The sequence below is a fragment of the Etheostoma spectabile genome, chromosome 18, assembly GCF_008692095.1.
Source record: "Etheostoma spectabile isolate EspeVRDwgs_2016 chromosome 18, UIUC_Espe_1.0, whole genome shotgun sequence".
Classification (NCBI taxonomy): domain Eukaryota; kingdom Metazoa; phylum Chordata; class Actinopteri; order Perciformes; family Percidae; genus Etheostoma; species Etheostoma spectabile.
Window position 1 is genome coordinate 8,211,410 of NC_045750.1, and position 27,727 is coordinate 8,239,136.

Here is a 27,727-nt window from a genome sequence, read left to right on the forward strand (position 1 = left end):
TCTCTTTAACTGTTGCCAGATACACTACAACCCTAATTAAGCTTTCTCACTTCCAGGTGCTGAATTATACTGGTAAAAAGCTGTTATATTTTACAGAAATTAGGCGTTTAGCCAATGGTTGTATCCAGAGTGAGTCACATGGAGGGCAACGATAGAAATTAGTGTATAGGCGTAAATTGCCAACATTAGAGGGAACCAATATTGCATAACTATCAGTCTCTACAAGGAACTGGCATAGCTGCGTTGTAGCAGAATGCGCTTGTGAATCTACAGATGCTGCTGTGTGACAGACTCGGCAAGGCACCGAGCGGTGTCTGTCACAGTACTGTGTCTGTTTGTACTGTCATTCAAATGTTTACCTCCCAAATACCCATCTGAAATGTAATCAGCAGCGTGTGCATTGATTGTAAGCCTGTTTGGTGGTGTGATTGACTCAAACGCAGGACAAACAGGCAGAGAGCCTGCGAGCATTTTCCTTAGATAAAAGGGACAAATGCTGACTGGAGGCACGTCGCCCCTGATCTGTCCTTGACCCAGCTGGCAGGGGAGACAGTGAGAAACCCAGATTGCAATGCAGAAAATGAGAGCAGTTTGCTTCATTCAGGGAATAAGAGCCTGGATACATTTTTTTCAGGAATCAATTCCAGTTTCATAGTTTTTCATGTATCCCTGCATTGCTTTACCGTTTTAAATCACCAGTCATTTTCTTGTTTTTTTTATCATATAATGAGATGTTTGCTACTTGTTTCAATTTTTTCCTCCACTGTCAGTATGTAGCATCAAATTCTGCATAAATATCACAGTGAAGAGCCACTGTGGGTGGCTATTTTTAAGTCGTAATTATGTAAATTTAAGCGTTACTTTTAAAAACTAGTCTGTGAAAGCGTGTCTCTTTGGCTTCTCTGTTGGCCTTAACAGGAGGTAGATACAGAGATAACCACAAAAAAACATTTTGTTTAAAAAAAGACACAGAAAGAGGATGCAATGCACTTCCCCCTCCTGTCTCATATCAGCTCTTCATCGTTCTCAAATATGGGCATTAATATGAAACAGAAGCCGGCGCTTCTGATAAAAAAAAAAAGCAAGTTTATAGCCTGATGCAATTTTACTTATTTTTAATGGTTTAACTGAAATTCAAAGTCTTGAGGGTATTTTATTTTTGACATTTGGAATGAAATGGCAATAAGGAGATGCAATAAGGAGATGTTGTTAACTGATGATGTTAAACATATCTCTATCGAGGGTGCATGCATGGAAAATATTTCAAACTTTATTTTACACGTAAAATATGAGCAAGCCCTCAAATTCCCCAGAGAGCACTTAACAGCACCAAAAATAGTTTCCCAACGAGTCAGACGGCTGCCTTCCCCCCATTTAATAAAAAAAGAAAATGTTTTCAGTTTTCTTATTGGTGACTATTAACAGCCTTCACCGTCTCATGTTTGTTGCTTTGAATCTGTCACTGACTCCCATTCTTTCAAAGGGCTAAGTGAAATGTACAAATTAAGATTATCTCGCGCCGGCTTCCTCTGATTGGCACAGGTCATGCTTTTTTGTGCGGTCACATGAGACAGCAGGAAGCACAGACGAGACTTATCAGTGTGATTAGATGAGCCTGTGTGTGTCAACTGTATGTGAGTAGTTTGAGTCTCTGCTTCCCAAAGAGTGCGTCCCTTTGAGCACTTGGGAATGAAAACAGATCAGGTTTTGCTCCATCAGGAGTGCAGCGCCGAGCGGGGTAATGAATTCCAGGAGGCTGAGCATGCAAACGAGTTCATTATTCCAGCGTAGTTTAGGAGTAATTACCATTTTGCATCCACAGCCATTCAAGACTGAGTTGCTCTTGTCAAATAAAGCCAAGTGTGAATTCAGATAAATATTTGCATAAGCGCAAATGCACAAGGTGGGCCTATGTGACGGCCAAAGATTTGCGTGGCCATTTTGGATTTCTTTCACACCCTCACTGGTGAACTGATATCCACCTAGAACTGAGGAGCAAGAGGCAATATCTCTGATTGGCTGATAGTTCCCAGGTTTATGATCTGATAATGAGAACAGCACTAAGAGGCCCGACATGAACTTGTAACACCCTTCCTTTCATGCATGAGATTGATATGGCATCATCTTAATAAGCAGCAGTGCATGGAGTCTACATCAGATAAGCATACTCTTTAAGGTCTCAGAAGAACATCATTTATTATGAAAAAAAGAACAGTCCCCTCTAGTTGTCTGTGTTGGTACACTTATTCTGTGACTTCCCTAAGTGCATAGTCACAAATGTGCAAATGTATCCACTGCAAGCACAATAACTCTCCTGTGCATAATTAAAACCTCTTACAGAAGTTGTCCAATCTATTTTACTGAAAGGATAGATTCAAGTATATCCCAACTGGTGTGTAGGAAGAGAGACCAATGCACTACAATGTCAGTGATTTACCACTTTCTTCTGCGAATGTGTAGCACGGACAGCAAGTTTCTTGCTAAAACTGGTGTGTTTTGGCCTCTTTCTGTCATCAGGGTTCTCAAACAATGATTGCAAATTCGAATTTGCCAACATACCATCTTCATTTTACAGAGACCAGCATGTATTGCTAAAATATTGATAGTTTTTGCGCTCAAATTTGCAGCTCATAACCTCAAATTAAAAATGTGTCTATTAACTAGTTATTAATTTTCTTTAATGTATAACTTGTACCCTCAAATTTGTAATCTTTGTTGTTTCCTTGTCTTTTTTTTCATTTTCATTATGTGTACAATAGTTTGTCTCTACCTTGTATGAAGCCGCACTACTGTTGTACCCATGATTAAAGTAAATTATTCCTCCGCAACTGTTAGTAACAGATGCACAATGTAGCGGCTAAGAAACATGCTGTTCAGAAGAGTACAACAAATGAGCCATCATCACTGTTTTTCTCTCCAAAGCTTTGAGTTACCAATCTGCATAAAAACATACTTTCACAAATAAATTGTTCACATTGCTGCCTATCGCATGAGACGCATCCTGCAGTGGTCAGATACACAGTCTGACTGGTAATGATACATTACCGCAGTGTTGACTGTGTACATTGTGAGTCCCCACCCAATGGTATTTATCACAGAGGGCCTTTGTTGTCTTGAATAAATAAACATATTACTGGGAGTCCAGAGTTCAGCCCACACTGCCTTCCTGCCACAGGCACACACTCAGTCTTTAAGGGAAAGATATGTTCATTGCTCGAGCATTTGGACGGGAAGACCACAAGTTATGACAACGTCGTAAAAATAGTCGAAATGTAAAATTTCCTAACAGAGATATTATTTATTTTAACAAAGACAACAGCTTTGACACAAGGATCACAAGAAGTTAAGTTTTTTAACTATTGCTTAAAATGAATAGCCTGACTCCGCCCTCCATCGTACTTCCACTCAATTTTCATTTTCCTTCAGTACACCGTCTGGGCTTGCCGTAGAGTCTTGGGTTTTCACCGGCCAAATTTTAACCGATCCAATCAGCGGACAGAGGGAGTGGCTGAGAACGATGACGTTGAGGCAGAGTTGTAGTTATGTAATGGCGGCTGAGAAAGATGCAAGCGAAGCCATTTGGTCCGTTGTGGCAACGCTCCAAAGTAGGCAGAAATTAAAGCCCGAGCAAGAACATTCTTTGTTGTTTTGTTGGTGACCATGATGTTGTGGCCCTCCTCAGTTTGATTTCTCCAGCTCACTCCGTTAGTGGTGACGGAGTTAGCTAAGGCTTTAAGCCTTGTCAATCTCCCCTCTTGTTGCACATGCGCATGCCATACAGTACGTCACGACCAAACATTAGCAATAGCAATTTGTTATGGCAGATCCAGAGTTGCTCTGGGCACATCCAATAGTTTTAAACTTCAACAGAGTATCTGCCTTCAAGGAAGTTAACGCTTGTCAAGACTCTCTGGACTAATGAAATCTACGAGAGTCTGGTAGGACCAGGCTAATGTACCAGAGTCTGGTAGGACCAGGCTAATGTACCAGAGTCTGGTAGGACCAGGCTAATGTACCAGAGTCTGGTTGTACATTTCATTTGTACAGAGAGTCTGGCTATGAAATGAACACATTTAGAAGTTAAGTCAAGCAGTGTTTGACAGACAGTACATTCTGGCTTGTGCATCTCACAGGTCAATAAAAATCCCTTCAAGTTCAAATGCTCTTTCTAATTTAGTATTGACTTAACATCATCATCTGTAATGTGGCGTTAATAACCGGTACCTTTGGTTTGTTATAGTGGTTATTAGCACTGTTCTAATTGGCACATCTGCCCTAAAATAAATGCGTGGTTGCTGCCACTGTTTCCCTCTGTAGTTGTGACGGAGAGTTGTGCATGTCATTTGAAGAGCATACCACTGCTTGTGTACCACAGGGATTTGTAAACTTGAAATCACAAAGATATCTTTTTTTCTCTCTCAGAAATGTGAAACTTGGAAAGAAATAATAATATAGCGGATTTCTGCAGACTGAATATTTTGTTGCTATGCAACAATTTTTGGTATTTGATAGGAACCCTCAAGTGAAAGAAGTGCTGAAAGAGCCTTGCAGGGTTGTGTTGCGTTTGCGGCAAAACGGAAACATGAGTGAATCAAAATAAGCTGTATGGACAAAATGGCAATTTCCCCAGGCCTGAAGTGGCTATGTTGTTTTGACAAATTGGCCCACATGCAGGACAGTTGTTCACCAAACCAAGGCCATTTGAACAGTGTGGCCCACCATTATTGCAGCCATTTTAGAGAACACTTATTTGGAGCCCTAAACTTTAGAAATAATTTTTTCTTAGATTTGTTACAGTGATAACGCTGCGTTTTAAAGTGCATGTAACGGTTTTGATTGCTTAAATGTAGGGGGTCTTGCTAGACACAAAGCTGAAATTTTGTATCTTCTCTTTGCGTGTCTTTAAAATTGATTCCTCACAAAACTCCCCCAGCAGGAACTATTGCTGTCCATGTAAACTCTCTCTCACCATCGCTGTTTTTCTTTGTTCCTTCATCTTTTGCTTGTTGTAGCCTCTATTTCCCCTTTGGCAACCAGTGAAGAAGTCCATGACATTGATGCAGGATTTTCTTAACACGGTTTCCCATCCGAGTCCATTTTCTTCGTCAGATTGGGAGTTTGGATATTTATAATCTTGGGGCACCAGCTAATGGTATTTGCAGAGCAAAATCAGTTTAGCCCGTGTTTTTCAGTAATGGCTTTGACTGCGTGGCATTGCCAGCGGCCCTGTCTTGAATGGTGGAAGGATGGCTCTAATTTGGGCTAATGGGTGACTCAGCCGTCATCATCATGTGTCCCTCAGTGGGCGGCAGACGGCTGGTGAGCCATGGGTGCAGCGGAGCCACCGTTGTACACACAGCACTACACAATGCATCAAGTCAGTGACACATGCAGCCAACGCTGACATTTGTAGAGCCGCATCTAGTGAGATAGGGCGGACCGGGGGGGGGAGAGATGAAATGAGACTTGCTTAGCTATAGGTGCACAAAACACAGAGGAAAAGGTTAATCAGTGGCCAAGCTAATCGAATCATTTGTCATCAGATTAGATTAAAGCATTGAACCTCCCCTTGGGCAATCATCTAGGGAGATAGTTGTGGCTGTGCAAGGCACAGGTTTCAAATAGCTGTGAAATGATGATGCATGGTAAGTGACTGCTCGCTTTTGTTCAAACTCTACTTATCTACACATGCTTGAAAATGGAGACAAGGCAAGCGAATCACCGTGGCAACTGGAACGCAGGGTGGGTGCTAGGCAGGCAGTTTTAACAGGGATGGCGGCCCTGTGTGCTGGATGATCTATGTGATGGGGGGGGGGGCATCGAACACCGGATTCCCAGTGGGGCAGCGTCTGACTGAGGCCAGGCAGGAGTGCTGCAGTGGCTAGTTTACATTCCACAGAGTCGGCTAAGCTTCACCAACCTCTGTTCTGCTTACACACACACACACACACACACACACACCACACACACACACACACACACACACACACACACACACACCGCGCGCCTGATATATTTTCAATTTCTCAGAAACATACATATTTGCTTTTCCTGTATGCCTCCATGACTTCAAAATTCCTATACCTCCATCAACCCATCACTACCTATAACACCAGGACACAATCCCATCATTTTGTCTCACATCAACCATGTAGGCCGATAACAAAAGCACCTCATCTGTACTACCTAACCCCCGCCCCCTCTCATCACCAAGTAACCTAGGCAACAGCGTCACTTCTGCTTAATTGCGGTGGAGGGTAGAGATGGGAGGGAAGGTGATGGGAGCTTGCATCAGGTCAGTCCCAGGGGAGGGTCCAGCCAGTTTACATCTGTACAGAGCAGGATAGTCTTGGCTCCCCCCCACCCTCACCTCCCCTCAGAGACCCATTACCAGGGGTCAGAGCTCTGGACTTGGGGCGGCTCTGCGCAGGCCGCTGTGTGCAACCTGCCAAAGATCAGCTGCGTGACCTGAGTACATATGTGGGGCATGCCTGGATTGTGACTAGGTAACTGGTGTCTGCTGCGTATCACAGGTGTATGAGCTACTGAGGTAAACAGGAGGCTAACACCAGCTGACATTAATCCACATAGTAAACTGAATTTTGAAAAGTTATAATAAACACAATATGAAGTTAAATGCTTCCAAGTAGCTAGGTTTTTTTTTTGTTTAGTGTAGGTAGAAGTGTTGGATATGGTTCAGTCATTTTTTGAGTCATATTGTGCTTCAAAAGAGTTTTAACTTGCTAATGTGTAATAGTACATTTTGTATGTTTGTAAGTTTTCAATCATCTTTTTTTTCCTCACAAATCCCAACAAAGATTTGTTTTGAGCAAACAGGCAAAATCCATGTTTTCACTAAAACACTGACAACATCATGGAATCCAATCCAGTACCACCACAAACTACAGCCTCAAAAATGACTACAGAGTTGTGTCAACACATCTCTGACACACTGTCAACAAAAAATATTACAACGTTCAAAAGAAGCACATATAGCAGGGCTGTTACATTTTTACATTATTGGTCTTGATTTAAAATGTACCAAACATATAGTTTTTGTCCACCTCCTGTATGGAAAGAGCTGTCATTAGGCCATGCATTCAATACAGTGATGTTTGAACCACAGCCTGTACAAGATGCTGTGGAAATAATTGATGGTATATTTGTTTCAAAAAACTTGCGATGATCAATTGGGAGTATAGTAGTCCAGTAAATTTGCATGAGCAAGTTAGGTAACGCTTTTGTCATAAGCTTATAATAGAGTGAGAGACTTTTGTGCCTGAGCAAAGATGAGATATTGAGCTGACTAAATGAAATATCAACAAAAAATGCTGCCAAATTACAGCCCACTTCAATATGGACACACTAAGGAAAATTGATGAAAACAACTGTCAAACAAGTGGTGGGCTGACAATTAAGAGTATTTTACAAGTCATCAATAAACACATCCCTTGCCTCCCTCTGTCCCCCATCACTGAAACTGACTGCCAACTATTGGGAAACACTACACGCTTGTGGGCCTTTAGGAAAGCAGAATGTTCCTCAGTGTGTGTCTGTGTTCGGGGAGATGTTTATTTTTGTGAGCATTTGCGCCTGTGTTTTGGCCGGGGCCCTGTATGCTTGAGTGCGCATGGGCTCTATGAGTCCTGTCTCACCCTGTGTCGCCCCTGGCTCTAATGGAGCCACTGGAATCAAATCAAGGCTAACTCATTACCCCCCCCCCCCCCCAACACCAACAACAAAGATATAAGACGACATTAAACATGAGTGCAACACAGAATACATGCATGCACACACACACAAGCATCCCAACATGAAGATAATTAAGGTGGTGACATGGGAAAGGTTGTGCACATACTGTTCCTTTCTCTCTACCCCTGTAGTCCCACACTGTCTAGTTGAAAGGAACTATAGCCCAGCGTCTTCTTTCCAAGAAGACAGCATATAATGAGAAAGCACCAATATGGGTCCAGCAGGAGCCTGTGCCTCTGTGCTGCTGCTGCTGCTGCTACCACAGTTACCCATGAGGTCTTTCTCTTTGTTAGTTAAGGGGAAGAGCAGGCACTGACGTCCCTTGCTCTCTGGTTGTTAACCAGCAGTAATGACTAGGCTGTGGGGAGCCAGCCTACCAGGCCAAGACGCTGGAAGCCAGTTCCCCTCTGCTGGCCTTCAGCTCACTGACAGGAAGAGGAACAGAAGCAGACACCACAGAAGACACACTGGGAGGATCAGATCCGACAGACTGAAGAGGCAGAAATGGAGTGTGGGGGGGGGAGAGAAGATTTCCACCCCTGGACAGACCAAGCTAGACCAGTACGGACTCCCACACAATCACCTGGGACCCAGCTACCACCCCGGCTGTTCACAGACCTGGTAGTAGATCAATGCTAGCTGAGCAGCGCTAAGATCAATGCGTACTTTGTACAAAATGTGCCTCGTAGGTTTTCCAGGATCATGTATTCACAGGGATGTGATTAGAATTTCTAAGCCAAGCGGCTGTTTGAATTGGAGAACTTTGTAATAGGCAACGTCTCAGCCGAGGATCTTCCACCACAATCAAATAAGACTGGCTTTTATCTCAAGATACAAAATGAAATAAAAGCAAGCTCTGCCTGTGGTGTTTTAGTACATAAAAGAAATTTGCAAGTGCATTTCACAGTTGTCTTGTTTCTATGATCTCATGTGTTTAAAAGTTTCCAGATGGTCTATGTTTATCTATGATTAGAGATCTATACACACTCATATCCTGTGTGCTGTGATAGAGCGGTATTATCACATTGGTTTATTGTGTTTGCGTTACACATGAGCAGATCAATAATTTAACTGGAGACATATGAGCCATCTGCATTACAAGGCAATATAGCAGCAATAACACAGAATGGCCTGTTTGTCACCATGCCCATTAAATGGTCACCAGGAAAAGCAATGGGAATAACTCTTTTGTATGCCGCTTGGTTAATAAATATGGGCATTAAAATGTTTAAAACTATCCATACAACATCCATATCCACACAAACAATGATCAGTGTCAAGGACAAAATTCCAAAGACAAAAATGCAGTCAACTGCTTTTTTGCCTGCAAAGGTTTTAGTTTGCAGATTCTAAGATGAAACCATCAGTGCTCGTTGCGGGGTGGATTAGCTGTTGAGGAAGCATTTAGTTTCTTAGCTTGACTGGTATCGATAGGCTGTAGCAGGCATGTAGTTGTGAACCAGGGCAAGAGAGCTGGGAAAGAAGTACAAAGACGGGCACAAGCAAGACTTGTATTAGCGGTTTATATCAAATTGAATGTATCAAATGAAGTATTTATCACAGTGTGAGTGTATCAGGGAAGATGGTAGTGCTTTTATCTTTATTATTATCAAAAGGTGCTATCTACTGCCTCAGCCCAGGGCAATAGTCTCCATCCCTTTTGGTGAATTGCGGATCAAGTGCAACGTTGTGTGATGATTCACAAACAACATCTGCAGCAGTGGCAACCAGGCACTCCCTCTGAGCCTCATTCTCCTGCCAAGTCCGCCCACGTTCGCTCTCATCTGCTCAGGCCACCATCTCTTCTTCCCCTTCCTTGCATTTTTCTGCCGCCGTTGAATTCGAGAAGACTATTATTCGTCTGGACTGTTGACTTAGCACAGGCTGGTCCGGCACTGTGGCTTCACTTGAATGCAACTGAGCTGAGCAGACTGCAGTGCAGAAACACAATAGGCAGTGCATTATTGATTATGTTTGTGATCTAACCTTGATGCTCAGGACTACCACCCTCCTCCTCCTCCTCAATGCATAATTTTTGCAGCAAAGGGTTGCATTTTTTCACCCCTTAATAGAAAGTTGGGTGAACTGTAAGAGATTTCCATTAACTATGGATTCGGCATTCAAGTTCAGCTCCCTCAGTTTACGCAGTGTTGGATTCTTGTTCTAGGCCTGTCAAAGGTCAGCATGGCAGGCTGAGAGAAATTGAGAAAGAGAGTCTGTACAAGAGTGAAAAGAGAGTGCTCTGTTATAAATAGATGCCATCAATCAGGGGAATGTCCTTCATTTGGCATGCGTCAGTCCTGGAGGGAGAAATGTATATTCAATCTTGAACAGTGAATGTCAATCACACCACTTTCAACCAGACACATGACAGCTGTGCACAGTGGCTGGTTACACACTTAGAGAATAGGAGCTGCAAGCAAGTGCGTGGGTGAAAGCCCAATCACTGCACAAGGGAACTGAGTAAGCAAAAAAACTGGTACCCTCTCCAGAGAAAGATTGATGGGTCCCCTGTGCTGTCTAGACAGAACCGATGTTAAAGACGACTGACAAGACGCACGCAAAAGATGGCATATATGGAACATTGATGTGATGCGCTACTTGGCTGAGCGTCCGAGAGCTCGGTGAAGGAGAGCAACACCGCCCAATGAAATGTCTCTCGATGGATCCTTAGAACCGGAATGGGGGCAGTGTGTTGTTGGTGCATTAATGAAACAAGGATGCAGCTGCTCCCAGTTGGATCACAATGTTCAGCCAGCAGTTGAAGTGTTTAGTCTCTTCCTTCACTTACAGCGTGTTACAAAGTCATGTTGTGTAAACTCCTGCTCTGGCTTTACCAAGTATTAATAAGGCTTTAGCTGTGTCTGCACTGGATAGAAGGAAGGGTTGGAAAGAAATGCTCTCTTTTGTGTCAACGCGTGATTTTTATTTCTCTATTTTCCTGTGCAAGAGATGGAATAGAAAAGGAGGGATTGTTTTTGTAGGTGTGATTGCATCAGCTCAGCGTTAGCACTGCCTGGCACGCTGTGTAGTGAGTTTTTTCATCTGCTGTTAGTTCATGTGATTTGAGCAACAGGTCCTGCTTGGTGTCAGGGTGTGTGGAGAGATGGCTTTTTTTCTCTGGATCCCTTAATAGGGGTCAGGAAAGACAGTGTGCCAGTATTTTTCTTTAATCGCATTTAGGAGACTTCATCCCCTAGAGGTGAGGCAAGATTTTGTTTTTCAATGAGTCTTGTGTCTTTTTTATTGTCCTCTGGAGGAATGCAGAGTTGAACCATTTAGGGCCAAGCCCGAATGACTACACTAAAAAAGCCTCTGGTTATAAAAAGCCACAGAGGGAATGTTTGCACCGTAGCCTGTAATTGTCATTTTCCTTACACTCACTAACAAACAATGGTATATCCGAGTCAAGGCTGAACGTAGTGGATGTGATTAGTGTCTCTTAAAGCAGAAACCCTTCAGCCTCATCACAGGATTGTTTTCCCACAACACCAAAATAAAATCTTCTTGAACCGGTCAAAGGAAATCACGCCAACCATCGCTACAGTGCTATATCTCAGAGAAAAATGACATGAGGGTTTACACATGGAAGTGTTACACAATCTATACATTAACTACAAAAGACATACAAACAGGTCACATCGAGTCGAAGGAGCATCCAAGCTGAAGCTGAAGGCCTGAGCAGACACCCAGTGCCAGACGTAGAGCCGGAGTGGAAGAGACGGAGGAGAAGTCAGGCACGGACCCCAAGCAGAAAACACAACCTGACAGGGACGAGGAGTTCCGTCAATATAGCTCGTGTTGTGACGCACGCAGGCTGCTGTGGCGGAGGGACAGGGAAGATGTGAGGCTCTTTAAAGAAAAATGGAAGAAGGAGAGGGGTAGTGAGTAGGGCTGCAAAATTAATCAAATTTTAATCATGATCACGATTTAATAATAATACATTTTATTTGTAATGCACTTTACATTTAAACAAATCTCAAAGTGCTACGGGTAAGATCATAAAAGCAAGGTAAAAAACAACGATTTTGGCTTCCCACAATCAAATTTGCGTAATCGAGCGATATTTTAAATGTGTCATTCCGTTCATAGAACGCTCCGAGTTTTTTTTTTTTTTTGCAAAGCCATTCTACCACTCCGTAAACCACTGTCTGACCATGAGCCAGTCAGTTGTTCCCTGCACCGACAGCTTAGTTTCTAGATGGAGACAGTCACAGAGGACAGAGAAATGGGAGGGAAATTCCACAACAGATAGCATTCGGTCATGCGTCAGTCACAAGGTTTACCAGTTTACCAGTAAACGCAACATTGTCTGCCGTCTGTGTTGTTTTTCAGACAACAGCAGTGACCAGTGCTAGTTAGTGTCTGTTAGCTCACAGGGCTCTAGGGTGCGACTAACATTTTTCCTCTAGGTTGCACCGGTGCACCTAATGTCCTTGCTGCTTCTCCACAAACAAAGCAATGTTGTTTATATCAATATGGTTTAATTATGCGTTACATGACCCATTTCTATGGTAAAGCGCCTGTGCCTGTGTTCGGGCCTCTCCTCTTACTCTCCGCACCCCCCAATATTCATCAAAATAATCGTGATTATCATTTTGGCAATAATCGTGCAGCCCTAGTGGTGAGCATAGGTGTGAAGGTGCAATAATAAGAGCTGTGCCCAAGCTTTCATTTAATTTCTGTCTAATCTACAACCAAACTCGGTCACATCCAAACCCCCTTAATCCCAACGTTGCAAAGTAATTTCTCATCATTAAATTACAGTAAGAGTATTTTAACATTTTTAAACAATCCTGATCCAAAGCAAAGCAATTTAATGGTAAATTCAGTGCAAACTTACCCAAGGCTGTTCTGGGCAAATCCCAGTCGGTTTGGGTTTTAATGTCAAGCTTTGACAAAAATCTGCAAAGATGAGGAAGAGGAAATGGAGTTAAGAGATAGCCAGCGACCAGAATAAAGCAATATGGGAGTGGAGCAGAGCTGAGAGGAGGACAGCAGTCGGGCAGGAGCGTGGCACAAAACACCCATCTCAACTTGTCAATTATTAATTTCTTAGTCTGCTTCAACATTTATTCATGCCAGTCGGCAGTCCATCACAGGGCCAATACAGACGGACTAATGCATGCAGCTGTGGGCAATTTTGAGTTTTCATTTCATCTTCCATGCACGTCTTCGGAGTGTGTGAGCACCTGCAGGAAACTCAAAGGGAAGAGCAAACATGGAGGGTGAAGTCGATGCATAAAAGACCAGTGAGCGGAGAGTCAGGGACTTCTTGCTTGGAGATGACATCCTGACTGTCACTGAACCACCAGGCCATTTTCCGTATTTGCACAGCTGTCTTAAAATGCATTAATTAAAAGACAAAGAGTCATTTTAAACTTTTTTTTTAACATCTTACGCAAGAATTCATTTAGAGCGGTGACGTGAAAACATAGGGAATGGTGTGTTATTTGAAAAGGAAGGCATTTGTTTCAACAAATGTTATAATCAACGGCCTCCTGCATGTTCCAGGTTTTTTGCCTTTCTTGTCTTGGAAAAGGGAAGATTTCAAGGCAGAGCAGAGGATGACTAGACATGTCACCTGTCTCACTACTGACGTGTTTTTGATGTGTGGGGATTTAAGGTCGCGGAGCAAAGGTGCTAAGGGTTGAAGACAAGAGAAGAGAGGTAATGTAACAGACAGCAATGAATCGGTGGGAGCTGTGTGTTACTGCTGTTTATAGAACTCCTCTGTATGTGTCAGGACTCGGGAGCCTCTGGGAACTCTCTTCGGCTCCCCCTCTGTCTCTGTGTCTACAGCCGCCATATTTCTTCCGATTACCACCTCTCTGGCTCCCACTTTTCCTACCGCACTCCTGTTTTATTTTTATTTTCACCCTGTCTTTCTCTGTCAATGATTTTCTTCCTTGGTTTTCTTGCTGTCTGGGCATTCTTGTGCTGTTTACTTTTTGCTCCTCCTTGTTTTTTGTCTTCCTCCTCTGCTGCTGTCTGGATCTGTTCTGCCACAGCTCTCCTTTCCATTTCTTCTTTTCCCGTGGCATTGCTTTGTCATTCAAGGCTCGGCCTCTGAGAGGGCACTTGCCCCGAGCCAGGGTATAATTGGAGTTAACCGCTGGCCGTAAATTCTGTTGCAGAAGATAAGTGAGGTAGGGAGTGTTCAGGGTTGGGGTGCACTGCCTATTGTGTTGGAAATGTAACGTATAGCACAAGAGACCGCCAATCCCCCTGCTGTAGTCCATCTTGGCTTTTATTGGGAGATTGCGATAGGAGATCAGGACAATTTTTCATACTGTCTTCTTCTTTGGCTGTGTCCACTAAGACACATTCCTTCTCTGACTGTTCTCATTGCGTTGCCATTTCCTATTTTCTCCCTTTACTTTCATGCCAGCCCTGTCACTTGGACTGTGGTTACACCTCAGGGCATTTCAGTGTGATTTAAAAAAAAAAAAAAAAAAAGAAATCTGATCACAAAGCGTTTTACATAGTTAAACATAGCTGCGCATCTGCCCGGCGCAAATCGCCTATGGTTGTAAAAACTAAAATGTTTTTTTTACGTTTAGAACACCTCCACATCTTTTTATGTTGCTCTCATGGTGGATTGTAGCCAGATTACATAGAATTGTAATCACAATGTGAGCCTGACCACTTTTAAGTCTTGTTTCAAAGGTCTGATTGTAATCCGAGCAAAATCCATATTCAGTGGATCCAAGCGTATCTCATAATGCTTCACTGCATATTCAGATGATAAAATCATACAATTTAGCACAGTGTAGAAGCAGTGAACAGTAGCTGTTCTCTCTGGCTGTCCTCTTTATTCCTCCTCCTCTCTCTCCCTCTCTTGACCACTGATTTTCTCATATCTTTTCTTTTCGCTCTCTATTTTCTCTTGTGTATTCAGTCACTCATTAGGCCACTTTAAAGTAACTGAATGAAGGTTGGCACCCTCTGTATGGGGTCATCACAGGCTCATCCACCATCCCTCACTGCCCCCACCTCTCTTGCTCATCCCTGGCACCCTAGGCCGTGAAAGGTCAGCTGTCATCGGGACTCATTACGAATAACAGAAACTGGAATAGACTGTGACTGTGTGTGTGTGTGGTGGGTGTGTGTGTGTGTGTGTGTGTGTGTGTGTGTGTGTGTGTGTGTGTGTGTGTGTGTGTGTGTGTGGTGTGTGTGTGTCCGTCCAAGAAGCAATGTAGCTCAAGGTAGATGGATAACTCAGACCTTGAGTTTCCCCCTTTCTGTTTCTTGCAAATCTTCAACTCTGCTGTGCCTAAAGTAAATGATCAATATGTAATGATGTTTAGCCCCACAATTTCTCTGCAACCCTCCCAAATAAACACTTGCACCTTTTAATGCCCTTTCTGCTCCAGGCATGATAAATGCAGCTGCTTGAGTGGCATCGACTTTGGCTCTTTTCCCTTCTCCCTCAAACACACAGACACACACACACACCGTTGCAGAGGCAGTTCATCACCCTCACTGACACGGTGAATTTACAATGCTGTCCTTGACCATGTCTGAGCCCCGAGATCCACCTTCACTCGTCAGGAGACAGATTGGCTTGGCAGTTGGGGCCTCCGCCCAGGTCCTCGTTTTATTTGGACATAAAAAGTAATAAACAAAGGAATGATTGGTGCTTTTTTTTTTTTTGGATCGTTTTTTTTTTTAAACTGCAAATCATATTTCCCTCCATCCTAATTAAAAACTTGTTTGCATAACCAGCAGCCCAAACATGCCCCCCGCCCCCCCAAACACCACCATCACCAATGAGGTGAGTGTGAGTGTGAGTGTGAGTGTGAGTGAATGTGTGTGTACTTATCTTTGTGTCGCCGCGTGAGTGCATGTGCGTGTGTGAATGCGTGTGCATGTGGATTCTGCTGTCAGCGAATTCTCCACAGAGATAACCTTGAAGGAGAGGCTGTGTGCTTAACTCTGATACTGAATGCCAAGCTGTAGCGGGCTCAGCGCTTGCGTGGCTAGAAGTTCTCTGAGACCTTTAGCCACTTCTGCGAGACTTAATCTCAAAGTTACGAGGAGGTGGGCTGCCTTCGGTACTTTCAAGTGGAGGCCTCGCTCAGATAGTCGGTGCTCAGGGATGGAAATGTGTGTATGAACACTGTGGCCTCCAAGTTAAGTCCCATTAAGTCAAGTGCAACCAGTACATCAATGCTGTGATAAAACTATATGTGAGTTATGATAATTTGATTAGATAGAAATTACGATGCATTATGTGAGCACAATTTCAACTAAAATATCAATGGTTGTAAATATAGATTTCGACCTATCGGGTGCTTCTACAAAATCAAGATAGGCTGTGTGTATGTATGTACTGTATGTATGACCTGCACAAGCTCCAATGTGCTCATAAGCTATTACATGTTGAAAATCACACATCTTAAATCCTACATGTTATTTTCCCAAAGTCTAAGTTTCATATACACATATTTTGTACAAATACATATACTCCTCTTTTCTTTTTCTTTGAAAACGCTGGTGTATGCAGGGCTGTATAGCCAGAATTTTGAAAATGATTTAAAAAAAAAAAAAATACTTGTACTTAGGTCATGAGACCACCACAAGTGTTCGATTGGATACCAAAAAAGAATTGTACATTTATTTCCACTTATTATTTCATTTTTCTTGAGTTCTGCTTTTGTAGATGCTATCTACCTACACTATGGTCGAAATGCTGTTTTAAAGACGTCTCTCTACTAGAAATATCATTCTGGTGGAGAACCACTATATCTTTCTATTTAATTACAATTAATCGTAATTGTTTTGCCTAAAAACTGTAACATTTAAAGGTATTGACTCCACAATCAGCTTTTTTTTCTGTGTGTAGGTGTGTGTGAGTGTGCGCAAGAGAGCCGGGTGACTACCGCACACCCACGGTCATCTAAGCTTGAAGCTAACCAAGAAGAGGGTACAGCCGCCGGGAGTGGGAGCACTCTGCTACTGAATGAGTCAGATGTTTGCTGATAGTCATATTGATAAAGTAAAAAATAAGACTCAAAATGTAATCCTAACATTGTTTTTTGAATGCAAATGGCAGGAAATAAGGGAGAAAACATTCAAGGTTATCAACCTCCTTGAATAATTTGTGTTGTTCTTCCATGTTGCTGCAGCTTTTTGGACTAAATACATTTGGATCTGTTTTAAGTGCCATCCGCTGATTCAATTTTTTTTTGTCTTTGTTAGAGCTACTATGTAGTGTCTTTGGTTCTGGTACTTGTATTTGAAACTTGTCAACCCCTGTGTTCCCTGCATCCATTACTTGGGAACTGGGGTAGAGGCTGAAAGGTTGCCAAATTGAACCTCCAGACCAGCTGAGAAAATAGCTGGAAAGGCTGCTCAGTGGCTATTTGTACGAAACTGTGGCCGCACTAGGCAGCTATCAGGTGAAAATAAGTGTAGCTTTATGGCTATAAAGAAGGCTGTTTCGCAAGAACAGCTTGCTCAGCAAACCATCCCTGGATAAATAACAGTTAGAAATTGCTGCCAGAGTCGACAGAGTTGATATTTCCTTTGCTGCATTTCTGTAGTCCAAACACCTGCAAGCTGCCCCCTCTATTGTGCTCATAAGCTGACAATGAGATGCAGACATCTCAAATCAAACTGGTCATATACTGGGCTTGAAAATATATTTCAAACACTTTTGACAGTATCAGCATGAAAATGCAACTCCTGTCCAATAATTTTTTACCTTTGGTATCCTTTCAATGATACATTGCATTTATTCCTGATCTTCTCCTACCTGTCTGTTTTCCAGACAGATCCCATCTCTGCCACTATGCTACATGCCATAACATGTAATACATCTTGCATATTCCTCTTAAGCCGCCTGCACATAGGTGATTTGCTCTCTGCGCGCTGCTAGGCAGGGCACAGAGCAAAGTGCAGAGATCCAAGCGCAGCACAGGTATTCGTTATCAAGGGTGGCAAGGAAGCTATTTCCTGTTGCTAGGTTACGACAGCTGTTATCTCATTGGTTGCGATTTCGAAAGGTCAGTGGCAATTACATCCAAGTTGAAATAATTTGAACTTTGAGCGCAAAGCAGCAAATCCGAGTGGCGCGCAACGCTAGGGGTAGCACAGTGCATAGTTGGGCGGCACCGCCCTCCCCATAGAAATTCAATGGAACAGCCAGCGCAACGTGGATTTGCCGCCTATCAAGTATAGGTGGTTTTAGGGTTGCCCCTAACAACACATACCAAAACACCCTGCTGCACCAACATGGACGAGAAATGACATATCTGGTACAAATGCAGTCCCATCCAGTTGTCCCAGAGCTGGAGTGGTTGTGTTGGTGTAATAGAAGCCGTCGTCAGCCGAGCCCCATGCATAATTCAACAGTATCCCTCATCGCGGTGCTTATTGCTTGGAGACCAGAGCCGCTGATGGATGACCTCTGCTGTGGCGTGAGTCATGTTGAAGATTAACCAGCAGGACTGAAAACAGGTCATCTCTGCTTACCCCTCAGGCTGCTGCATGTTGCTGCAGCACACAGGGATTTTGTGACAGCGGTGACAGTCCGCCCCGCAGTGCCACATGGACCACCAGGGGCGTAGCACAAAATTCCGAGGCCTGTAGAAGGCATTTTCTATGGGACCCTCCCCGTATCCATAGTAGGGTGCGGATGCCTGACGGGACCCAACAGTACCCGACAGGCCGGGGCGGGTTCGGACAGATATTTAGAAATGATGTTCGGGTCGGGCTTGGTCACATCAGCGCAATAAGGCACTTGTTGTAAAGTGCTGCAGCTCCTTTAAGAGCGCTCAGTGTGTGTGTGTGTGTGTGTGTGTGTTGTGTGTGTGTGTGTGTGTGTGTGTGTGTGTGTGTGTGTGTGTGTGTGTGTGTGTGTTGGAGAGAGAGAGAGAGTGAAGTGGAAAGAAGAGAGAGAAAGAGGAAGCAGACGTGTAGTTGCGACCGGAGAAGAGTTGGTGGAATAAGTTTAAGTTTGTACGCAGTGTGTGCGGTGTCCGAAATAAACCCCAGGCTGAAAGCCAAGTTCATCAATTTGCTACTTTGGATTTTAACCCCCATGTTATTCATTTTATAACGTGGGCCCTGGAGGTATCGAGTCTCCCCTGGTTTTCTGACCACGGTCAGAAACAAAACAATCAGAAAGAATTTAACATTTCAAATTAAACGGCTTATTAACGTGCGCTTGTTGCTCCGTGTGCGCTGATGCGCTTATCTGTTGGCATTTCCGAATGCCTTCACTGATGCTTAATAAAAGCAGACTCTGCACACAAACGTAGCAAATGTAGCCTACATGTGTCATTAGTATGCGGGAAAAAAAAATAGATTTTTGTCGGGCTCAGACATAAATATCTTAATGCCTGTCGGGTTCGGGTTTGGTTACAGCTCGGATAGAAATATGCGGCCCGATCAGCACTCTAATCCACAGCTATTCATTCTAGCATTTTTTTAGGCCCTCCTCACATGGGGGCCCTGGGTACTCAGTCCCCTTTTTCCCCCATTCCGAAACCCCTGTGTAACACATCAGCCTTTACCGGCCAAGCAGCCCCTTCGGTTGCCGCGACAGCTAAGTGATACATGTATGTGGGTGAGTGATGATGTTTGAAGTGCAAGGTCGAGAAGAAGATTTGGGGAGCGAGTGTGAAGGTGGAGCAGCCCATTAATAAACAGAATTCCTTCTGTTTATAAAAGTAGGATGACTGCACATTCAAAAGGAAGCTGTGACATATTTCATTTCGTCCATAGTAGCCAAGACCTTGCAATGATGCTTGCATTTGACTGTAAAGAGGAGGAAGGAGGGGCTTGGAGGAAGGAAGTGGAATAAAAAATTTAAAAAAAGAGGCCCTATATGGCCAATTTGTCTAAATTCCCACTGTCAGCATATCTGTCCGACAGTCCAACTTAGAAATGATTGTGCCATGGTAGGGAACTTTAATTTATTCTTTTAACTGTCATTATTATAATTTCCATTTTTTAGGCCCCCAGTTCATGGTGAAGGGCAAATGTGAGAGGTTTGAGAAAATGCAAAAATCTTCAACACTTCGCCTCAGTAATATCGCTCATGAAGTATTACACTACCAGATCTTCATCGGTGGAATAAATTGTAGTAGAGTATCATTTTCTCTCTAATCAGGCCACATTCTGCTGACACGGGACTCAATAGAGGTCTCCTCATTCTTTTAGTTAGAAAACACAGCGATCTATGAATGTGTTTCTTTGCCACTGCATCACAGCCAAGGCTAAACTAAAAGGCATGTTGAAAAGAAACGGTTAAACCATCTTCACTCATTTTCTGAAGCCATTCACTAGATTTGATAATTGTCATAATATGCAGTTAGGTAAAATGGCTTTAATTTTAAAACGGAATTAAGAAATTAATCCTGCAGATTGATACCCTCTGAAGTCGAGTACATCTCTTTAATAATGATTATTGGGTGCTTCCAGCATTTAATTGCAGGCAGTTGATCTCAGGTTCTGTTACCTAACCTCTACACACTGAGCTAAGGTCACAATATTCAGAGAGCACACTCTGTATTAAAACCTTTAGTCAAACAGTAGGGCGAATCTGCTTTGGCTATAAATGTTGCACCAAAAGTGTGAGGTCAGCAGACTGAAAATGGTGCCATTTCTAACAATCAAAAACCAACATTTATGACCTTTTAGGGCACTATTTTAACGATCTAAGTGCACGGCATGAAGCGCATGGCACAGGTGTGTTTAGGGTGTGTCCAAATCCACTTTTGCTAGTTTGACGGTGGAAAAAAGGGTCTCTGCGCCAGGCACATGGTTCAAAAGGGTTGTACTTAATGTCTTCATTAATTCATAGGTGTAGAGCCCAACCGATTTTTAAGGGTTTTCATGCTGATACTGATACGAATATTTGGTTATTTAAAAATGCGATATGCCTATATATATAGTTTGTTGAGTTTGTTAAATCGTCCATTATAAATACCAATAGATCAGGAAATACCTAATATCGGCTCGCCGATATACATGTATCTGCCGGGCTCTAAATCAGAGTGTCATCTCCTATTCCCTTTAAAAGGCAGGTGCGTTTGTAGCTTGGCACATTGCTATTTTGATGGTGGATTTGCATTGTCATATTTTGTGTGTGTGTGTGTGTGTGTGTGTGTGTGTGTGTGTGTGTGTGTGTGTGTGTGTGGTGTGTGTGTTCAACAAGCATAGTGTACGCGCTGTGCATAAGCCTAGGCACATTTTACTAATGCGCTGTTAAAATAACAATCATTGGGCTCTGTTCTGCGCTGCACCGGGTGCAAGATAGGGCCCTAAGTGTGATGGATGTTTTTCTATGTGCTTTGTCTTTGATTACGCTGATCCCTGTTTTTTACATTGTAAAATTATGTTTTGAATTTTAAAGCTATTAAATGTGGTGCTGAAGCAATTTAGAAATGCACTTACATAAAGACGGTGTGGGGCTTGCATAAGACAAATAAAAAAGAAAAGAATCAAAAGCTAATCAAAGCAGCAAAAGTGAGATTTTCTGACTTTTTGTCCCCAGTAGGAAATGCTAGACCCTACAATTCTCAGTTTTTCATTGGACCTTCCCTCAAGTCACAAGCCAAATTGGAGACAATTGATGACAGTATCAGTGCCTTGATGACATCATCAGCACCAGTAAATACAACTTTTCCTGCATGTGTTCAGGTGTCCTGAATTGATATCACTGAGAAAGAGTGTCCCATGTAGGCAATTAACTGCGAGGACTTCATCGTAATTTTCCCAGAGTTCTGTTAATATGCCATACATATATTACCAGCTCAGCTTGATGTTCAAGTATAAAGCCAAACAACTAGCTAGAGGTGTTATCTCAAAAAAATGTCCCATATCCTATTCGGCAGCAGTTTCCTGCTTCATCTAACAGTTTTATTTTTATCAGTTTTAGTCTACTGAGCACAAACCTCATTATGGCTCCTCAAACACAGTGACAAGGGTTTTTGTAGCCTGCCTTTTAGTAAAGTCCCGGTGGTGTAATAGCTGGTTGAGTATTACCCTCTTGCAGCTCTTTTTTTTTAAATAATAAAACACAGCTCAGCACATCCTTGTGCTGCATGCATAAAGAAGAGCCACCTATGTGTCAGCCTAGGTTAGTCACAACAGGAGCACCAGCAAGGAAGTAACGTCTGCACAAATTTCAATAATCCCATATCAATAAGAAATGAAGGAGAAGAGTTTGCACCTAATTGTTCCAATGATCTCAGCTCAGCTGTTACATTCTGGGCAGTTTGCGCCAGCGATCCATGAACAGTCTCTATGGTATTACAGCATGACAGAATACATCCTACCTATTAACTGTGCTGCCATGGTAAACATGAGGTACTGTTAACCTACTTCTGTGCTACCAGGCGAACCCCAGCAGGACCACTTTCCTCTGTCTTGAACACTCACAGGCAGAGGCACCAGTGATACTGCGACATGTCAATCAACCACACCCCACTATTGCCAATCACAGGAAGTCTAAGATGCTTGCCATTATTCCAGCACGCTGTGGTACACACTCTGAGATGATAGCACACGTACACACTTGGATGTCGTGTGCACCGACACACCTGCCAGTCTTCATCCCATCACACGACTAGTCTCAGTTGCGTGGCAGGGCTTTGTTGGGGAGTTGACAGCGAAGGTTGCTTCTTGAACCCGGCACGCAATCTCATGTCCCCCGCTGCTTCGGGATGAAGGGAAGTGATGATCCAGGGATTTTTCTTTTCCTCTGCTCCAGTGAGCTCACCGTATTACCTTGACAATGTTGCATTCTGTCACGGAGGCTACGGGGATGGCAGCGGGCATTTGGGAAGGAGGAAAATGCTTGTGGAGAACTTTGTGGGTTTTAGCTGTCTTCAAATAAATCCATTAACTGACAGGCTTAGTCATGCCTTAACGTACAGTGAGAGCGAAAGTGTTGGAAGTGGGTTGTGGTAGGATGTGGTTGAAGATGCGGTATGGGAAGTTGAGGAAATAACTAAATGTATTTGTGTGTGTGTGTGTGTTTGTGTGTGTGTGTGTGTGTGTGTGTGTGTGTGTGTGTGTGTGTGTGTGTGTGTGTGTGTGTGGAATGCAGGCAGGACCCGTAAAGTTGAACATCCCTGTCCTGCCTCAACAGCAATGCAGCATAGTTCAGGAACTGCACATCGCTATGTAAATGCAAATTGCACTGTCATGGTGATCAATCCTGTAGGCTGCTGAGACAGGGTTGTGTCAGGACCCGTCTGCAGCGTCTAAGTGTCGGTCTGCCTGCCCTGTTCTGTGCTGTCTGTTTCTGTGTGGCATTATATGAGACGTGTCATGCTTGGCTCTCCTCTTCAGGAGTATTTGTCTAACTGGTTTTATGATTTTAATTTGCTTCAAGCACAAAAAGTATTTGCAAGTCAAAAGAAAATGCTCAACTAATTTCCATGTCTTTCTTTGTTTTACAGGAAACAACTCCAATAAAAGACTCCTGTGTGGACTGGAAGGAAACAGCAAGGCGGTGTGGGACAGGCTGGTCAACACGGAGCTGGGTGGAGGGGAGGAGTCATCAAACGGGACATCGAAACACAGACATCAGAGCATGCTAGCCATGCTTTAGCACACGCAGGAAAGGCTGGTTGATCGCTGGAGAAACACCGGCTGCCTTTTCTTACACACCCCTGAGCCACAAACATACGCATCGCCCTCTCATCTGTCATTTTCTGTACACCATCCCTGCAAAGATGCCGATGCCAAGGGTGGCGCTGTGGCACTTGTGGTGACAGGGCCCAGAGCGTGTGTGCACATCCGGCAGGCAGGCCGGTGGGTCGGTGGGTGTACAGGCACACCAAGAGGCATTTCTGGGTGGGCAAGGTTGCACCATGCGGCCCTGGGCGGGTTCATGGCGTTGGATTACCCTGGTGCTGTTGGCCTGGGGCACGCTCCTTTTCTACATCGGTGGCCACTTGGTGAGGGACAGTGAACACCCAGAGCGGTCCAGCAGGGAGCTCTCCAAGATCCTGGCCAAGCTAGAGCGGCTCAAGCAGCAGAATGAAGACCTGCGGCGCATGGCCGAATCGCTCAGGTAACAAGCTGTTTTTTTTTTAGAACTGAGTGGATTGACTGTAACAACACCAAATGTAACTTTACTAAAATAAGTGTTTATAAGTGGAAATGTGCATTAGTATTCTGTTTATGTGGTTACAGAAATCATATCCTAGTCTCAGATAACTGGATAAACCCATACCTGGCTTTGAGAAACCTGAATACGCTAGCTGGATTACTGTGATTGAAACCAGTATACGACATGTGAGTCCAGGCAGCCAGAAACCAAAGAGACTTCATCATCAACCACAGAGGAGGCTCCGGAGAGCCGGTGCAGAAATAATAATGTGGCCTAGATGTCGAGGAGTGAAAATGACCTGCATGCAGACGGAGTTCAGAATCCTTGACACTGTTAAAATCCTATATAAATTACAAGGTTTCTCCTTCTATTACTATGTAAACGTACAGTACTGTATATATTTGGGATATGGCCACAAGTGATCAAAACAAAGTAAAAAAATAAAAAATAAATTAGGAAATCCATATTCAAGTCAATGTATTGAAAGTTAAGCAAGGTATTTAGAAACAAACATCACCAACAGAAACCGCTGAATCACTGTCTTCCTTTTCCATTAAAAATCTACAGGTCAGCATATCCATCTGCTCGGCTCTGGCAAGGTCTTGCTTGGGCCAGTCGATGTAACATCACAGTTTGAGTGCTTTGGTAAAATGCATCAGTTCCCAGAATTTAGTCACTACTGGATCTGTTGATCTAAGGTTTTGCGCAAAAGCACAATTGAGCAAACAAATGATATGTGCCTTTTTTTGTTTGCCTGGTCAGTATACTTTTGTTTTTGAAGTTTGAAAAAAAAAAATAAACTATGGTGCAATGCATCATTCCCTTAAGTTTCTGAAAAGTCCAGCAATTAAGTATGGCTTCTAGCTCCCTGGTAGTCTAATCAGAGTAATTTTACAAATCCCAGAATGTGGCGATGAGATGATTGTTTCTTTCGTTTTTTTGTGAAAATGTAATCAGCATATGATTAAGTCAGTATATTGTGCCCCATACGGTTAAACAAACGTTGCTGCAAAGTTTCATCAAAAGCTGATCAGTGGTGGCGGAGATACTGTGTGTGACAGACAGATGGATGGACTGTCATACACCTCACCAGATTTTATTGTGTTATTTTGGCAGACAATAGCACATTGTACGAGCCCATTAACCACACAGCATCATTCACACATTCAAGCTAAGAGTAATAGAGAGACAGATGGTTCTGCTCTCATCTCTGCATGCTGACAGCATTTCTCTCCGCGCATGCACTCTGGGTTTGTACATCGGCGTGTATGTTCGACTGAGTGTGCCTGCATGTGCAGGGAATGCAGTAGTGTGTCCTGGTGTGAGTCATATTACAGGGGGTTTGAGCTTCAGATGTTGCCATTGCTGCTCTTCTGTGATATTCAAATTCTCTTTGATGCTGGGCCCCTTATCAGTGCATGCAAACATAAAAACACAAGCACACACGTTGCTTCAGACAGCTGGTCCCTGATTAAATCCCTTGCTTTTGTAATTATTCAAAATTGGCTGAGAAACAAAGGTGTAATTTATGAGATAAAAAACAAGTGCAGCTTTCAGTCGACCAGTGTCCAGATGGGTCCCCGACACACTGCGCGCTTGTTGCTTGTTATTGAGTTCAGTTGTTGATCTGGGACCGAGGCCGCCACAGTTGTTCACTGGGGCAGCGCTACAGTGCCTTCTCAAGTCCCTCTAAGCTTCAGCTTCAGCTAAGTATATAGCACAGCAAGCCAAAAGTAGGCAACTGGCTGTCTGAGGTTAAGCTTTGTGAGCTATCGACAGAGACGTGTTGGTTTGTCCTCTGTTCAATTTTGTGTCTTGGTGTGTGTGTGGGTGGTGGGGGGGCGTGCAGTGGTCAGATACAGGCCCACGATTGAACTGCACCTCCCTGTAGTGTCTTTTATCCTTATATTAGAGCTCTAATTGACCCAAAGAGGCTGTTAGTGAGCTGCCCATCATTCCTGCCACAGCCCCTCCCTTCTCTGTTCATTGCCTCCTCCTGTTCCTAGTTTCACTCCTTCTTCACCTCCGTCCTCCCTCTTATTCCACTACCAAACTGCTGACAGAGGCATGGAGCCGAGCCAGACTCCAGCTTGCAGGCTGTCACAGACTGACTGACTATGTAACAACTCACTAGTTTACTTATCGACTAGCTCAACGCATGCCCAACCCAGTTCACTGACATGCCCGTTCTGCAGATTTGGACAGAGAACATGAATCTCTGAATGTTGCACAAGTAGCAGAACCAGTTGTTTGCAAGCAAAAAAACTGACATTAGACCTTTATGTTGAGTTGAGCAGTAGAAACCCAACTGCATTGAGGTTCATTTATAGTTCAGTAGGATTTAACTTGGTTACTGTCATCATCACACCAGAGCAGCACTAGATGGATGTGTAATGCCTTATTGGGCAGTGTTGTGCATTCGTTACATACCTGAAGGGATCTTGTTTACATTGTCTCGTTTGCTTTACGATAGAGAGTTATAGTCATGCTGAAGCAGTGTGCATGGGATATTGATTTTCTTGATCACAAATTGCAAATTTGTGTAGCATCACTGAGAGGAGGAAGATACTTAGTTATTCAACCTGCTAAATGGATTCTTCACACACGTATGATCACGGTTTACCTATTTTCGCTGAACTCTCCATAATTTTTAGAATTAGAATCGTCATGTGAAATCAATCACTCTATCAATTACCGTTCAGATTCAAATTAGTATCACCTGGCTGGCCCACCGATTCAATCCAGTGGTTCGGTTATTCAGGCCATTCCTGAGTGACTTGAGTGACAGGTGGAATGCCAACCTACCAATCACCCAGCAGCATTAATGAGAGGTGAGCACGAGGTCAAGTTGCTCGGTCTGCCTGGCTCCGCCCTCTCTGCAGCTGTCAGTCACCTCGGGCATGGAGCCACGGCTCCTGTGGAGACAACGACACGCGCCGGCCTGATGGTGTGACATCAGAGGGAGCGAGTGGTAAGAGTGACAGCTGGGCTGAGCGATGAGGACCTGATCGATCCCCCAAGCATGCCAACAGAGGCCTGGAGGGAGGAAGGGGGCGATGCAGAGGAGGCCAAGAAGAAGGAAACATGATGGATGATGTGAGGACTGCACTAAGTAAAGTGCAGCAAGGAGGAAATGGAAAATGAGGAATGAGGGGATGAGAAGAGTTGTGGAGGCTGCTTTCATTGCACTTAAAGCTTGTCTACATGTGTTACATTACATTTTGCATATATCTGCCTTATTTGGGTCCGTTTCTTTCAAGTAAAATAAAAATGCAAACTTCAAAAATAGTTTGGTGCAGTGAAGTCACTGTCCACGCATGTACAAGAAGACCTTGACTCATTAATCCTGTAATGGGTTTAACCCAGTGCGGCCCCACCAAACCGATTCTGCGGCTGCTTCACGACCTGAACTGCCATCGACCCTGCAGTCGCTCAGGCACGGCGAGTTACGGTCTACTACCACATACACTAGCCCCATTGTGCGAGCTGTCTGTGGTCAGGACATCTCTGTCAAGTAGGGCTCGGAGCGGAGCTGGCTCGCTCTGAGTGTACTGAGGCGTTGAAGCATTCGAAGCAAGAATGCACCATTCAGAATCAGTTTACTTGGAATTATATTGTTCAGTCAGTGGACATGACATGGAGACAGCAAAGGAAGGAGACGTCAAGGCAAGATGAACTGATTTGACACAGTGCAGAAATATCCACACAAACAGCTGATATGCATAATTACTGTAGTACATATACAATGCAGTATTAGACAGTCATACAATTACTGTTCCCAGTGTCTTCAAACAGGTCTTTCAAACTGCTTCTGAGCAGCGGTAGCTGGTTTTCATGGTAATGACCACACCTTTTCACACATTTATAGTGTTGGTTTGTGTTTTGCCACTGGAACATTCC

The 27,727-nt window shown here is 43.6% G+C and overlaps 1 protein-coding gene across 2 annotated transcripts in view; it reads left to right on the plus strand.

Moving 5' to 3' along the window:
- The window catches only part of fut8b (fucosyltransferase 8b (alpha (1,6) fucosyltransferase)), an 84,233-nt gene that overhangs the window by 24,114 nt on the left and 32,392 nt on the right, over positions 1–27,727 (plus strand). For both annotated transcript variants that reach the window (XM_032542901.1, XM_032542902.1), the window contains exon 2: positions 23,172–23,788. In XM_032542901.1, coding sequence (XP_032398792.1) covers positions 23,586–23,788 — 203 coding nt within the window. In that variant the 5' untranslated portion in view covers positions 23,172–23,585. The remainder of the gene's footprint in view (positions 1–23,171; positions 23,789–27,727) is intronic.